The 16,873-nt window shown below is 44.4% G+C and overlaps 1 protein-coding gene across 12 annotated transcripts in view; it reads left to right on the top strand.

Moving 5' to 3' along the window:
- The window catches only part of SOX5 (SRY-box transcription factor 5), a 592,640-nt gene that overhangs the window by 314,122 nt on the left and 261,645 nt on the right, over nt 1-16,873 (top strand). For 4 of the 12 annotated variants that reach the window (XM_064734473.1, XM_064734490.1, XM_064734482.1 and 1 more), the window contains exon 1: nt 5,404-5,572. The exons of 4 other annotated variants lie outside the window; for them this stretch is intronic. In XM_064734473.1, the coding sequence (XP_064590543.1) occupies nt 5,535-5,572 (38 nt within the window). In that variant the 5' untranslated portion in view covers nt 5,404-5,534. Of the gene's footprint in view, nt 1-4,710; nt 4,725-5,403; nt 5,573-16,314; nt 16,381-16,873 lie in introns of those variants that run through there. 4 more of the 12 variants (XM_064734499.1, XM_064734410.1, XM_064734457.1 and 1 more) reach the window with 3 other exon arrangements.

The following is a 16,873-nucleotide window of genomic DNA, read 5'->3' as shown; positions in this document are numbered from 1 at the left end:
AACAATAATTACCCAGAAAATAGAGGGGGTAGGGAGAGTGAGAGACCAACACACAACACAAAACCAGGATTGTGCCACCTCACTAATATTTTTTTGGTTTTACAATTAAAAGTTACTTATTGCTAAAATAGACATGTAATTTAATTTTCAATGTGTTTACGTGTACTATTTTAATTTCTGAAAATCCCTATTTATATTATAATTTGAAAATATATTAATGTTGAGATTCCTTTAGCCTGGCTGATTCAGAGTGGACAGGATAAAAGAGTGAGATTCAACCTCCTTTTAAAAAATAAATAGGGACTTTATTGTAATATTCAGGGAAGTTTGAATTTAGATGAAGGTTCAGATTTCTTTTTAAGGGTAGCATCAGTCCCTTTTTACAGGGAGGGTTACAGATGGTAGGGCCTTGCTGAAAGTGCAAGTGAATAACTGATAAATGAGGGCTTCCCACTTACAAATGAGATGGTTTTACTTTTCCTTGAAGAAATGCAGTAAATTGAAAAACTCTAAATAGCACAGAAATTTCAGTCCTCCAGACCGCCTTCTCCTTCTCAGATTTTGCTATACTATATTCAGCATTCAGTTTTGCCAACACTGAACATGCCTGATGTGGCATTTACATTCTTTAAAAAAGGCATAGATTAGTTTTATTCCTAAGAGTTAACTTCTCCTCTTGACACATGTACTTAATTCCCATTAATGGAAATGGCAGCTAGGCATGCACACTGGAAGGAAAAATCTGTTCCTAGGCATATGATCCAAACTGCATTGTAGCTAAACATTTCCATGCTCTGAAGTCAGCACTCATAATTTGCAAGATATTTTTCATAATAAATGCATCAGCCCCGCTCCATTCTCCCTCCACTCTCCCATAGTGTGTTGCAGACACCTTTCTCAGGAGTCTTACAGATTCATCCTTAATGCTGCAGTTGTTTGGAGTGTGTGTGCCTAAAAAAGAAAATCCATTTAGGATCTTCGGAGTTTTGCATATTTTCTGTGAGAATTTTCCAGCAAATCGTTCTGTGGAACATCTTACATTGCCTTGGACTTGGTAGGTCTCTGTTAATAAAACCTACAGTGGAAATAACAAAACCAAAAACCTCTTCTTTTTCCCCCCAGATCTTCCTTTGCTTACAGTATTGCAGTATCTGCCAAAAGCACTAGACTGAAGTGATATCATTTAAGGATTTAAAAAAAAATGTTTCATTTAAGGTTTCCCTTCTTCCAGTATGCTTGTGTAAAGACTTGAGGATTCTGCCTGTGCAATATTCAGGAGTTACAGGATTTCTAACTTGAGCTGGGTGGATATTTGATTTTTTGGTTCACTTCTTGAATTGGAGAACCACAATAGCAAAAAAAGAAAAAAGAAATCAGTTAAGCGCAAGAATTCTTATAGCAGTTTATGATTTCGGTTGCGTCCCCTCATCCAAATGAAAATCAGAGCTTTTTTTTTTTTTTTAGTTCAACCCAAATTGTCCTCTTTTACTGGGCCTTTTTTGTTTGGTACTCCTTCAAGGAAGCAAAGCAAGAGAAATGCAGATTCAGTGAATTGCTAGGGGAGTAGTAAGATGGTTTTCATTTTTCTCATCAGGTTAAAGACATTTGAACTTGTCTGAATTCTCAGTTTGAGAAGAAAGAACTGTGAGCATTAAATGTGGATGGGTTTTGTAACTACCACCCACTCAGTAAAAAGGGCCACCAGAGCTGCCTATTAGTAGTCAAAAGTTTCAGAACAAGATAAAATTTTTTGCGTTAAAAACTGGACCTGCATTTGCATGTTATGTACATTTTCTTCTTTCTCAGTGGTTATTTATCCGAATTTCTCAGTTTTTCCACTCTCTGATGTGCTAGCAGACTCTGTAACATGTCCTGGCAATTTCTAAAAAGCAAGCTGAAAGTCAATATGAAATGATTTTCAGAAGGGTTTTGAGATTCCCTCAAACCACTTAACTTGCCTTTTCTCCATCTTGCAATTGCAGCTGAACTACTTATGAGAAAGTAATTTCATCAGAAAGTCTATACTTAACTGTCTGTATTGCAGTAATATATATATATTATCCACATAATCCAGTATAGGACAAGGATACCATAATGCAGAATTACTACAACAGTAAGTTGTTTTTTTCTCCTCTCTGGACACCACTCTGTTTCCCCCCAGTTATCTGGGAGCAGGAGCTCAGTAGTTGCAGATAACTCAGTTATCTTAGTTTTCTCACCCACGCTTTTATTTTTCTCTTTTTCCTCCTTTTAATATGATTCTTCCTCATCTAGCCTATGTCTTCTTCTATAACTCCTGATGCTGATGGTGGCTGCTTTGGTTTATGGTCACATTAGCAGAGAGCCAGCAAACCAGGAGCCCCAGTGTGCTGGGAATAACACCAGCTTGGGGGGAGTGTGATCATTGTCCTGCAAAAGCTCAGGTGGGAAATTGTAATGGAAAGGGGTAAATACACAACAGACAAAGGAGGGACATGGTGGGAGAAGGGCAGTTGTGGAACTGAGTTGCTAAAAGGATGTGAGGTTAGAGCAAAGATGCAAAGTATGGTTCTACCCAAATGCTCGAGATTTATCCTTCTTTTAATAAAAGGTACTCCTCATTTTCTTCCAGACGTGGCTTCTGTGCAGCTTCACTCTGTGAACTCCTCCCAGGGCCAGGTGTGAGGGGAGGCAATAGAACCAGGGGAGGAAAAGTAAGGGCTGGGACAGAAGGAGCAGCGTTTATGGATGGGCAGTGGTGCATCCAGGGGAAAATGAAACACCAAGGAGAGGGGCCCTACAGAGCGGGAATACAGAAACGAAGCATGTTTTAAACAACACAGCAAAAGTAAAAAAACCTGTGGGGAAAAAAGCTGAAATACACGTATATATTAAAAAATATATTTGTATGTTTCAGCAGCATAAGGGCTGCTGTTGACTGTGAGGCATATGGGGTCTTTGTTTTTCCTCCTTTTGCTGGAGTTGGCTAACTGTGTCAACTTGGGCAAGCTCCTAAGCCTGCCTGCACCTCAGTTTCCTTATTTGAGGCCAAATTCTCTTACTAAGTAGCCTCCTACTCCACACAGAGATTTGCTGATTTGAATGGAGCCCCTGCGGAGTGAGATACTTTTCAATACAAATAAAGTTTTGGAATCGGCCCTAATTATATTTATTACCTGCAGAGGAGTAATGCGATACTTAACGTGGTTTGAGACCCTCAGATGAAAGAGAAAGTATTCGGAATTGTTCTTTTTAATCATCTGCTGCCTTTTCAAAGTCTAAAAAGGGATAGCCACTAAAAATCAAATGAAAAACGCGTGTGGACATTAACGGGTTTGCCAGGCTCCCGTGAATGGACCTCTGTGGGAAATATTATTTGCTGCGGGCTGCAGAAGGGAGCTGCTTTGCCGTGTCCCACGTGAGGAGCCAGGAGATGTCGGTGATGCTGAGCAAGGCAGGCTGGAGGTGCCTGTGCTCATCATCCCCTTTGAGCCTGGGCAGAGTTGCGTGCCGGGCCGGCCCGGGGATGCCGATGGATGCTGATGAGCACGACTTGGGAGTGGGATTGCTGCTGGTGATTAAAGGAGCAGCCCCGGCTCCCAGCTGGCAGTGCCTTTATACCAGCGCGGGGCTGGCCGGCCTCCGCATGAGCCTGCTGCTTCCTAACGTGTGCACCGAGCAGCAAATTAAACGCTGGAGCTGTTGGATATTAAAAATAATAGGCTTTTCTGTTTTGGCGTTTTTCTCCAGCCAGCGGGCATGAAAATGTTGAAAGTTTTATGGATGCTCCGCGCAAATATGTGTGTGTATTTCAAAAAGTAAACTCGCAATCTCCGCGCCACTGGGAGGCAGGGATGAGAGGGGTGGCAATGGACCTCATGAAACCGCTGTGGGGTCAAAACCACGTGCGTTTGTAAGGCCCTTAATGCTGTCCAGCTGCAGATGAAAGCGGGGGGAAAGAGAGAAAACAGTGAGGGCAGGGGAGCTGGAAAGAATGGGGTATAGACCTGTGCTCCTGCGTGGGTGTGTGCGCACGTGTGTGCGAAAGAACAGCGCGCACAATTTCTTTTCTCCTTTTGTGTTTTTTCCTTTCCCGTGCCGGCCCTTGCGGGGAGTTGAGTGCCAGGCCCGGGCCGGGCAGGGCAGCCCCGGCTCGCTCGGGAGCTTTTCCCCGTTCGCTGCCCCGTTCCCCGGAGCGCCGTGCCCGCCCAGCGCGCAGGGATGCGCCGTGCCCGGCCGGGATGCGGAGGATGCAGCGCCCATCCCGATCCCTGCCTGCCTCCCGATGCGGGGCATGCCGGGGTGTCCGGGGCCCGATCCCGATCCCTGCCTGCCTTCCCGGCCCCGCAGAATTCCATCGGGACAACTGGAGTGCTGCGCTCCGCCAGGCAGCCCAGGGGCTCCGCGCCTCGTCCACCTTGTTATCAGCGATTGTCTGGGCAGGGAATGGCAGGGAGCGCGACCCAGGGGCTTTGCTGCTCGCCCGGAGAGTTGGGGGGGAAAAGGGGGTGTGATTGAACGAGAAAAGCCGCAGCAGATGAACGGAAAGTTTATTTTTGTTGTTGTTTGAACATCCGTGTGTGTGCGTCCGTGTGCGCGCCCGCTGTTTTGGCATGTGGCTACCTTTTCCCTCGCACACAACAGGGCTGTTTGATGGAGTTTGGAGCTGAGGAAACTTTGGGTTTGTTGCCAGGACGGTTCGCAGCACTTTGTGGAAAGCAAGAGCTAACAGTGAGACCGACAGAGTGAGTGACAAGTTGTTTACAGGTTTCCTTGAAGGGGCCTCTGCTATATTTCAATCTGTCAAAGTTGCTTTTCTTCCCTCAGAACAATGCCTGATTGTTGTGCGGGTGATTTTTTTTTTTTTTCTTTCCCCTACCCAAAGAGAGAGAGAGAGAAAGAGGGAGAGAGAAAGCCAGAGACCGGGAAGGGTGGGGGGGGGAAAGGAATGAAAATTCTTCGGAGCACAAATGCCTTTGGTAACATTTTTATGTGTTTAATCTCTTCTCTCGGAGTTGAAATAGGGGAGTTGATAACTGTTTCCATTTAATCAGTCTGCTCTTGTTTTATCTTCTTTCTCCACTGATCTTCCTCAGCGCAGGGGATTTGCTCCTGCCTCGCCGCTTTAGGTGGATTGTCGGGACTGCTTTTTGTTGGTTTTTTTTTTTTTTTTTTTTCCCCTCCTCCCCCCGCCGCCCCCCCAGCCCCCTTTATCCCCTCCACCGCTCGGCGGTGTTCAGGGCACTGAGGAGTTGACTTTTCCCGTTCGGCGAGCGGGCTCGGAGGGAAGGGAAGGGAAGGGAAGGGCAGGGCAGCCGCGGAGGTCGCGGCGGGGGGAGCGGAGCCGAGCGGAGCGCGCTGCCCCTTTAAGAGACTGGTCAAGGAGCCCTCGCTCAGAGCGAGCGAGCCGGGAGGGAGGGAGGGAGAGGGAGGGAGGGAGAGAGCGAGCGAGAGAGAAAATCAATCGCTTTAGAAGGTTTGGACTCACTTGACAGGTTCAGTTGGAGGCGACCATAGGTGGCTGCTGTGACAAAGGGAAATTGTGCTTTTCCAGCATGCTAACTGACCCTGATTTACCTCAGGAGTTTGAAAGGTGAGTCGAGTTCTTGGGGCGGGGGTGTGCGTATGCGTGTGGGGGTGTCTCTTCCCCTTTTTTTTTATTTTTTTTTCCTGCCGTTCTGTTTCGTGCTTTGTTTGTTATCGCACTGTTATTTCTATTATTATTTTTTAATTCATCCGAGCTCGCCTGCCGGCGCGCGTGTGCGCGGATGGGCAGCACGGACGGACAGACGGACACGCGGGGCCGGCCGCGCAACTCGGGCAGGAGGCCGGGCAGAGGGAGAGGATCGCGCTCCCCTCCGCGTCCCCCGCGGTGCCCGGTGCCGTGTCCGTGGCGAGCCCCCGGCCCCGGGCGGCGCTCAGCTTTGTTCGGCCCGCGGAGCTGCCGTGCCCTGCTGCCGCTCAGCCCCGCCGCCCCGGCCCGGCGCGGCGCTCCGGGGATGCCCGGTGGCGGCCGGGCTCCCGGGCATCCTCCGACTCGCAGCCCCAGGCTCCCGTCAAACTTGGGAAGGCGCTGTGCCGAGCACATGACCTTTTGTTGATCTAGCAGGAGCTAGTATTTTTAGGCGAGTTAACATCGCAGCCCTCCGTCAGGAGGAGAACATCCTTCTGCCTGAGGAGAGAGGGGGGGAAGGCAAACACGAACCGAAGGGAAAAAGTGAAACTCTTGCCTCCAAGTTTTGGCCGTCGCGTCTCTCGCGGAGTGTCAGGAGCCGGGTCTGGGGATGACGAGCGGGCTGCGGGTGTGACGTAGCGGGCCCGACTCCCCCTGCCCGAAACAGGAGCCTTCCCTGCCTGGAACCGAGTTTGCTGTCACTGCTGGTGCCGTGTGACCTCCGGGAGCTCGCTCCTTCTTCCATAGGCTCTGCTTCTCCCGAGATGGTCGGAGCGTTTAGCCCAGGCTCTCTCGTACGTCCGCGCCTTGATGGTCCGGCATCCTCCCCTCCGGCTTCTTCTTGAGAGGTTATTAATAGCCCCTTGTGCGCTGCAGTAAACAACCCAAACTTTCATTTCCAAGCAGTAAATGAAAGAATGCCAGGATGCGCGTTACTGAGGTTTTTCTCATCTTCGTGAAAGCTACCTCCTGTATAAACATTTGGTTGTATCTGACTATGCAATACAAGCTAGGTGCTAGACCAGCTGGTTAAAAATATGCTAAGTCAAGCTGTTCATCGTTCAAACCTACTGAATTTGATAGTAAAGGCATAGAAAAGAAGGCAAGTTAAAAACATTTTAAGTGGGCTGAGGAACACGCATGCAAAGGAAGGACAGGAAAGAACACTTGAATTAAAAGATCGGAGAAAATTAAAATTTGGAAACGCGGAAAAGAACTATTTTAACACTTTCAATCCTTGTTCTGAAACTAGAACGCTTCCTTACTAGAAAGTGAAATTGGCTAGGTTGCTCTACTCCAAGGTTGTCTTTAATGCAATTAATTTTCCAGACTTGGAATACTTGGCGTTTTCCTTCGGTTTGTTAGCATTACAATAATAGGACAAAATTGGTTTTGTTCACGTGCGCTGCATTAACTTAGTTCAACTACCTGAGGAAACTGTTACTGTTTCTGATGTCAAATTTGGTCTGGCATCATGCTCATGTATTTGTCTTTTTCGTGCAATCGATGGATTCGCGTATTTCATGTGCCTCGCTAAGTTTACACATAGAAATTTATAAGCGAGCAATTTTGATCATCCTTTGAACTTCGTGATGCACACAATGCTTGTAAACTCTCTGAAGCAGAAAGAAGTCCTTTCATTTTCCTGCTGGGCTGTTTTCTTTAGCTGAAGTCTCTCTGCATTATAAATATAGATATTTATATAAATTTTATCTATAAACAAGTCATTTGGGGCAACCATCATCCTTAGAATGAGCTTCTCTACTCCCTTCTTTTTTTTCCTTTTTTTTTTTTTTTGGCCCCAGGCATACGTTTCATTTTCAGAGATCCCAGCTTTGCTCTTGTAAACATTCTAGTTAAATAATCAATACGCTGCTCTCCTTTTGCCATGCAGATAATAGCAAGCAGCAGAAATGGGAAGCAATAAAAATGAACCTCAGGACGTGCAATCTTTTGGAAATTTATTTTTTTTCTAAACAATTTTCCCTCTGCAGTTGAAATTGGGGGATAGAGAGCAGTGTTTTTGTTAATCATTACCATTTGTTTACATTGTGTGTGTTTGACTACAGTCACACACACACACGCAGGCACTGTCCATGTCATACGAGTGTGTTTGTCAGGGAGCAGCCACGAGGACATGCTTCCTCCTGCCCAGGGCTCTCAGACCCACAAACACCTGCAGAGTTGTGTGTGTGTGTGCACGATGCACAGATCATTGCTTTCTAGATGCTTGAGCAGGTTCTTCCCTTGGATTCCCAGTCAGCACAGCTCCTGGAGCACATTTCTGCAGTCTCTTGGCGTCCAGCTTGTCGTGGCAGCGTGTCCCACTTGAGCTCTGTTACTATGACCCGTCTCCCACTGCTCGTTTTCGAACTCGAGCGGTGAATGACAAGGAGGGGAAGGTTTGTCAGGCAGGGCTGTTTGCAGCTCAGCTCTCAGAGCACCCTGTGTCTCTCAGGAGCTCGCTCCTCTCTGCCCGCTGTCTTTCCCGAGAGCTTTCTGTGTGTCTCAGTGAGCTGCAAACACTTGAGAAACTTTCAGGCACCCCAGCTGAGGAGGGCTGAATTCAGGGGGCTTCTCTGCTGTGTCTGTGGCCATCAGCAGGGGGAATTTACGGCACGCACTTGGAATGAAAATGATCCTCGGTATCAGACAAATAAACACTCATTAATTCATTCAGCACCACTGGTAAATTGCAGTAGGTTTTGTGAATTAACATGTATAATTAATTACCGTGTCAGAATTGTGAGGATTTTCGTCCTTCCCTGAGAAGTTCCTTGCACGCCTTTATTTCTGTTTGTGGTTGTTCAGCTGCCTGATTGAGAGGAGCATCAGAATGCGTACGGTGAGGGGGATGATGTTTGCAGCAACACTGTGGGGAGATATTCTAGCTGGGATGCGCTCCGTGTGTTTCACAGGGAAAGGAGAACTTCTGGGATGAGCTGTGTGAGCGCCTGTGGCACCCTGCATTAGCTCTAAAGGTCTTGAAAAGAATAAGTCTTTTGTTGTTCGATTTTTCTCTCTTTTTTTTTCTTTTTTTTTTTTCCTTTTATTTTAAAGTTGGGTCATTATACTTAAATATAACAATAGAATAGAAAGTTTACTTCGCTTAGGACAAGGTAGAGACAATGCAGCCAGAAGCATCGCGGACAGCTGGGAAATTTACAGAATGATAAAACCTCAGAAATGCCCAACGTAAAGTTTTAATGTCTTAATAAAATCTGATTAATGAAAAATAGATAAAGTGACTGCTTAACAATATCCCTGGTGTACGGAATGTTCTTAAACCCAAATTAATGCCTGCATATTTACATTTCTCTGTAGGCTGAGAGAGAGGCTATGCTAGGCACCCAGACAGAGTGACATCCTTTCTCTTCTCCATGATTTCCTTCACTTTTTCCCTCTTTATTTTCAGCCTGCCAGTGGAAGGTGAAGTGGCACGCAGTGCTTGGGGAAGGAGGACGGGTGGGTTGGAGCCTCAGGAGGGAAAAGGCAGAGCTGGGAAGGACAAAAGGAGGGATGGGAGCAGTGGGGATGGGGACAGTGGCACAAGTTCAGCGTTGGCAGTCACCGGTGGCGCGCTCTCGGAGCGTTCCCCGTTCCGCTCCACAGCTTGGGGAAGGGAAGGGCTCAGGGATGGAAAGCAAGCCTCTGCTGGGAGGAAAAAAATATACTTAGCTGCTTTACTGCTGCACTGCACGAGTCATTTCAGACTCCCACTGAATTTATTTTGGGGTTGTACCAACACTGTCAAATGGAGAAGTCATTTTCTTAAAAGGAAACTTTGCGTATTCCTAAGTGCTTTTCTTAGCTAAAGTTACCCTAAAAGCTTTATTCTGCTGAATTTGCTGAGAATTCTGGAGAAAGAATAACACCTTTCCGTTACTTGGCTTGCTCAGAACGCTGTCCCGCTCTCCTAAAATCTACCTGTACAAGTAGATTCTTTCATTTCAAAGATTACTATTGAGCTGAGTATCTTTTAACTTCATTGAGACATTTTGGGAAAAGAACTTGATTGCTTAAGTTCATGGTTCTAGGGATCTGGGATTTGAAGAATAGATAGAGTGCCAGTGTAAAGTTGCAGATGCTGGTTTTTTGCAGTGACAAAAATGAACAGTTTTATTTCCCTGAGATAATTCTGAAGGAATTACTGCGTTTGCAGACTATTCATTAAAGTCCTGCATGCACTAATTTAATTTGTTGTGCTTATGCTTGGCTAGGAAGAAGTTGACTGTTACAGATTACAGATTTTAATGAACATCTCAATAATTTACCAGTTGCTGAAATTGTGAACTAATCTTGGAAGGCAAAAGCCCAAATGAGAGAGCTGATGAGTGACACACCAGCCTGCACAATTCGACTGTTGTATTCATTGCATTTGAATCAAATTGGGAGTTTGGCATTACTAATTCTGGGTGGCTGGCTCATCATATGCATTCAAGGAGTTAATTAAAACACACACAAACACATACACAGTCTCCCACCAAGCATCTTGCGGTGTTTATGTGCGTAGTGTGTTTGATTGGTACCTTTACATGGGCGAGGAATTGTTTTTCCTTCTCTTTCTGTCCAGAGATCTTAAATATATAACTAGTTTACAAAATATTTACTGCCTCTCGGGGAGCTTTAACGAGCATTTATGGCTTTATCATTTAGGAGGCACTGAGTATCTGCTTGAGTTCCTTGAATGTGAAGCTGCCTGATAGGATAGAATATGTGTCTGTGCAGTGTGATATATCTGTAGGTGTATAAAATACACTTTAAACAATATTTATACGGGGAAAAGAGTGTCTCCTCCCAAGGTACAGTTACAGTTTCTTTGCATGCTTTTCATGCCGGACTTGAAATATAGGGTAACTTTATGTTTGTGTGAGATACCTGTGCCTTCACAACTGTTGCAGAAGTCAGTCTGACATCCTCTTGACTTTCAGTTTTATTTTAGTTTGTTAATTTCTTGCTCGGGCCTGGTTGTAGCATAATTAACTCAGGAGTGCAAGGGGAAAAATGTTGTCGTGCTTTAGCAGACTGGAAATATTCAATGCCTGTGAATTCTGCTACTGTAGTCAAGAGAAAAGAGGTGCTCACAGCAATTGATCAATAGCTGTAGTGCCTCTCTGATGATGGTAAGGAGTTTGTTGTTTAACAAGTAGCATCCTTAAAAGCAAGGAGTATTTCCCTCTTAAAGTTCGTATAGTTTTTTATCAAATGTGGAAAACTGGTGAAGTCTCCTTCCTACAAAAGGTAAAATTCCGTTGTTCATGAGTATGTTAAAACCCACAAGGCGGCAAAGTAAGCAGATCTCGTCACATTACTGAATCACCCAAAGCGGAACTTGTGGAGCTTTGGGCTGTGTTTCTCTGGAGCTTTGGGTGGCTCTGGCCGGCGGGCGAGGGCCGGCTGGATTTACCGGCGGCGTTTGTCCCGTTCCCATCTCCTCCCACGGCCCTGTTGTCACAACACCACCACAGCACCGAGGGCTCACCCACGCCCCGAGCCGAGGGTGCTGGAGCTGTGTCAGCTCTCCCGCACCCTCCGGAGGGGCTGCCTTGCTCCATGGCCTGGCCAGGCTGGTCCCAGGGTGCCACACCGAGCCCAAGGCGCCGTAGCCTCCGCTGGAGACGCCACTGGTCACCGCCATGCCCAGCGCTGGTCACCCCTTCTGTGCCAGCTGGGCGGGCAGGAGGCCCCAGGAGCTGTTCCTGAGCCCACGTGTGCTTGGGACAGCGTGCAGTGCCGTGCTCGGTGCTTCTTGGGAGACAGCAAATTCAGACGAGGCTCTGGAAGAGTTTTAGCGACTCAGCGCTGCCTGCAGGGGCCATGGGGCTGGAAAGGAATGTGAGAAGTGGATGGAAATTGTGAGGTGTACAGGAGTAATTCAGAGAAGCTGCCTGTCTTTTTCCAGGATAGGTGCGAAATTTAATTATTCAGTTGTTTTAAACAGACTTAGAAAGAAACACTGAATTCAGTTTGCTAGAACTATCAGATATTGATATGAAGTTCAGGTGCTTCTCATGGTATTGGGGAACTGTTTGTTTTGACAGAAATTGGCAAACATTTTCCAATGTCCTCGTTTTGATCTGGCTTGGCGCTTCTCTTGAACTTGTCTTTTTGTCATCTCGTTTAAAGAAAAAAATAATTCCAACATGATGATATTATTTTTGACTTGTGGGACTCAGAGGTAAAGTGAAAATGAGGAAAAGCTTGTGGCTCGCTTTGGCAGTTTGAAATTATATTGACCTTGTTTCCCTTAAAAGTACTGTGGGATTATTCAGGTAGCATTTCTCAATTCTCAAACTGTATTTATATTTTGCTATTTTTAAAATTTATGTTTAGTATTTTAGATTTATGTTTAGTATTCCAGATTTCCTTTTCATACTTCAGGTTTTTTAAAGACCAAGTATTGAAATTCATTTTGGCATATGCTTTTTGAGATCTATAATAATTTTATTTTGTTATGCCACGCAGTTCTAGTTTTGTGTCTTCTCAAGTTCATTTAGAGTGTCTTCAGTTTTTTGGGCTGTGTTTTTTTCCTGGGATGTGGGTGTCTGACTGCTATTAGACCTAAACATACCATAAAATGTTGCCTTAGTGCTAATTTTCTTTGTGATTTTTATTATAGTTTTATCATTACTCATTTGTTTCTGTCATAACATTATTCTGTTACATTTGGGGGCAAAAACATAAGCAGAGTGAATTGATATTTAATTTTGTTGTGTGAATACTCAGAATTCTTTTTAGTGGTGAGGAACTTGTGGGAGAGATACGTGCTGGTTTTGTAGTTAAGACGATTGCCTACATCGAGTGTTCTTCTAGTGTTCTTCATGGACCTTTGTAGCTCTAGAGGAAAAAGCCCTAGGAATGTAGTTCATGTAAAGAGATACAGTTTGTTATCCTCTTGGTTTCTTTGGTGTCGGGCTTAATTGTTTTAGGAATTTGGGAATGGAAAAACTGACCCAAGTTCCATTGATTCATCTCAGAGGTTGGGCATGGCCAAGGTTACTGTGTCTGACAGTGAGCTGGACTTACTCACCATTGCCAGCAAAGAAGACCAAAACTAAAGAAAATATTAATGGTTCTAAGCAATTTTTAATGCTTTTATTGCTTTTTTTCACCGTAGTTACATGGAAATATTTCACCAGTAATTTTTTGCCGTTTTTACCGGCGAGCCTCCCAGAACATCAGGGCGTGCGCGCCCGTCCGCGCACGTTTGTGTTTGCCCTCCGTGGTTTGGGGGGTCTGCTGGGGCATGGAGGGGCTGCACTGCAGCAGAGCGGGATGGAGTAAAACTCAGCTGAAAGACCCAAGGGCATCTCTGCACGCCATTTTCATACATTTGGAAGTATTCCTTGATTTAATAGAATGTGTAATGAAGGGCAGGAAGTGTGCGGTGTCCTCTGACCTTCAGGGCTGGCCTGCCTGGGTCAGGACTCAAGCCCTTGAGCAGAGCTTTGTGCTGGGAGGGAGCTGTGGTTCTGAGTGCTGTGTCAGGCTGCAGAGAGGTCTTCTGCTTCCAGATGAATTCCCTTAACGTTCCTCATTGCATTCACTTTGTGAAACAGGACTGAAAGCATCTTCTCCCAAGAATTAGTGAGGTTTCAGTTCATGGGGTTTTATCCCTAAATTTTGATACCATGGCCTCACCAGGGCAGAGGCTTTTTTGGATAGACATGAGATGTGTGGGAAGGTGATGGTTGGAAAGGGCGGAGGGAAGGATGTTCTTACCCGTTTTGCATGTCTATTAACAAACTGGGTCATTTTGCTGTGTTGTATTTACATGACTTGTTCCTGGGATGGTGTGAAATGTGAATCACCAAAACATGATGATTATTTAAAAAAAAATGGGCTAAATGAAACATAACTGAAATAGAACTGAAAGGCTAAATGAAATCAACTGAAAACAGAACATGCAACATTATTCTTTTGGTACAGTTTCCTTCTGCAGTTGCTGAGTAAAGCCAAATAGTTCTTTTTTTCCATGTCTGTTAAAAATATCTAGGCTTTTGAATTTGAATATAACAGGGACACGGAAAATACATTTCTCTCTTCAGGTTCAGGCTTTGATTTGTTTTTTGCTCCTGGGTTTTGGACACTGAAGTAGAAATTTATGGTGTGTTTTAAAGAAGGCTACTGGTTCTCATCTTTGTCAAAACCCCATGAACATCGGGCTGATTCTGGTTTTACAACTGAGATTAGAATTTGGCAGAATTTCTCAGTGGAAAGCTCTCCTCCTTTGCTTATGTTTTGTAAGTTCTGCTCACTTTTTCTGTTCTTGCCTAAAGTCTGAAATGAATTGTGTGACTCGGGAATGCGCATTAGGCGTCTGCATGAAATGCCAGGCAAATTATAGGGAAAATGCTGTGCCCCTCTGCAGTGTGCCATGCATCTCTTTTATAGATAATCTTCATGTGTATTAGTGTCATTGATTTAGTGTGTTTTTGTAGAGTGCAAGCATCCTGAATCAGGACCCCATTATGCTAGTCACTGTACAAACACAAAAAAAGAAGGTTTCTTTCCATTCCACAGAGCAGCCTTTGTGCTTAGAGCTTAGAGTAATATAAATGTGTCTTTGTATGGGGAAAATTCAGAAACTGGGAGTAGGTAAGAGATCCCTAGCATGGTTCATGAATGAGATTTCAGTCCTGAAGCCATGCTTAACAATTTATAAATTGAGCAATATATGTGTATGGGTATTCTCTTTCTGTTTTTTTTTTTTTTTCCTGACGCACGTATGGAGAAGTTGCTTTACTGTTAGAAGTACTGATATTATTAATAATAGATTCATTCTTCCTGTAAAGTCTTTTGATTAGGAATTCAGAGCATTTGGTAAGCATTGATATACAAATCATGAAGATTTCTGTGCTTTTTAGATTGAGAGGCAAGATTAGCCTCAACCTATAGACGAGTAAACTGAGGAATTCTGTCACAAAATCTTTTGCATGTGTGAGTTTAAAAAGTAGCGATGCTGACTGGTAGTCCTGTTTTTTAACCTCGAGACACCCTCCTTTTCCCTTCTTGAGAGCCTAAGAACTGCAAATTACAGACTTCTCCCTGTCCAATTATAATTTCTAAAGGTCTCATTCTAGCAAGATGAACTATAGTATTCAAATCGCTTAAGTATGTAAAATAGGGACTGTGGAGTATAATTAATAAAATAAATTAAAGGAATGTTTGCAGCCACAGTTGTATCGTGGAGGGAACGCTGTTTGTAGACCCTCCAGTTATCTGAGTTGTTTCTAAACCAGCTCCTTACCTGGAGGCAGATTTGGATAGCTGGAGTCGGGCAGCTGTGCCTGCTAAATGCAGTAATTATTATTTTGCAGTACCTTTGGAAACTGTGTGTGCTGCAAACAGGTAAACTTTGGTCCTGGGGAACAGTTAACATCTTCACCTGTGTGTACCAGAGCTGTCACAAGTTTTATAGCCTAAGGACCAGGCATGAGGTGAGCAGGGAAAAATTGTTCACATGGAGAGTATTGATGTGAGGAACAGACTCCTCTGGAAGTGACAGTGTAGGCAGCCACAGTGAGCAAACCAGCCTAAAAGCAAAAAACCCACTGCAGAACACAAAATGCACCGTGATTCTTCCCCAAACGCTTGGCATCCACTTTTTTAATGAGATCTGAAATTAAGGAAGTGATACAGGGTTATTAAAAGGAAGGAATTATTTTCTTATTCCTGTTAAAAGTTGTTCTATTCTGTTTTAGTGGGTTTTTCCCCTTGTTTCCAAGTGCAGACTCTGTAAGAGTAGAGCTGAAGTGCTGAGGTCTGCAGGTAGCTTTACATCTAGGCTGTGTGCTGCATCCTTTCCTACACACTGTTGAGAAAATGGGTACAAACCGAGGTAGTCCTGGGTGGATTTGATCTCTGCTGCCTTTGAATATCATGACTAAGCTGTTAAGTTATTCTCTTTGATGAGCTTTTTAAGAATGACATTACTTTCAAGGTAATGGATTATGATCAGGCCAGTTCCATGGTGCTTCAGTCGTAGTTTTTCAGCAGTGTGCTCACAAAGCCCTGTTTTGTGATAGGGCCAGTCCAGTCATTCTTTTAAAAAGTGCCCATTCATTCTGAGTGTTTGGGCTCAGCAGCACTGGAGTTCAGTGTCAGGTCCTAAAAACGTTAATTAATTAATTAACTAATGTCCTGCTGAACTCCATGAGAAAGGCTGGTGTTCTTCACCCCAGTCCTCCAGGATGGCATGGAAATGTGACTGGTGAGGAGCAGAATTCTGAATTTCCTTAACCTGCAGCAAACATCCATGGGTTGCAGTGTCACCAGAGTTTCTGAAGCATCAGGAGGGATTTTTGCAGCTTCAGAAAATTGGGGATTTTGGGAGTTCCCTGTTGCTGTGCTTTGACGACAGGTTAACTATCTTTTTCTCGTAAACGACAAGCATGCCTGGCAGATCAGAATGATATGAATGGTCATGATGAAAATTCACCTGAGTTATGCCAGAGCTAACATCTGGCCCTTAGTGGACTTGGCACTGCACAGAAAATCAATCTTTGTTTTGAAACTGTGTGTTTCCTAAGGTACTAATTCCCAGTTGTGGCCAGCAAGGCCTACAGAGAGACTGCTGCACAAAAATGCCTTCTTCCAAATATACATTTGTTTGATAACCCCAGTTTTCCAAAGTGTGACCTCTGTTAATTTGTCACCAGGCAAATTATTGTCACCTGTTCACTGATTCCATGAGAAGCCCAGGCAGACAGCAGAGCCCCATGCTGGTAAGCATTTCTGGTTTTGCTGTTTGTGGTAATAAGCAACCCACTTAGAGATGGACTGAGGTGAGGTGCATGAGTTGTGCAGAGTAGCAGGAACAGGTTCATCTTGTCTGGAACGGACTCCTCTGGAGCAGCTGAGCCTATCTGATGTTTACTTTTTAAATAAGCTAAATGGTTATCAGATAAGAAAGACAAAGTCTTTGTCTTAAAATTACCTACAGAATTTCCTACTAGATTTGTCTTAGAAAGATGAGAGCAAGATGAATGGAGTTTCTGCTGTTGTATTTGGGTAGAATTTGATGTGGAAGCCTGTGTTTTTAAAAGCTGCTATAAACACTTAGAGCATAACAGAGAATTATTTTAAAAAGGAGATAAATATGATAGATTTTTACATACATGTGCAGTCTATTGAAAAGGCCATCCAGAACACTGATACCAATTTAAGAAGATGATCTTTTGCCTTAGTTATGCATCTGGGAGGTATTAGCTGAACATT

The sequence above is a fragment of the Zonotrichia leucophrys genome, chromosome 1A, assembly GCF_028769735.1.
Source record: "Zonotrichia leucophrys gambelii isolate GWCS_2022_RI chromosome 1A, RI_Zleu_2.0, whole genome shotgun sequence".
In the NCBI taxonomy this organism is placed as follows: domain Eukaryota; kingdom Metazoa; phylum Chordata; class Aves; order Passeriformes; family Passerellidae; genus Zonotrichia; species Zonotrichia leucophrys.
This window is presented reverse-complemented; position numbering and strand designations above follow the sequence as displayed.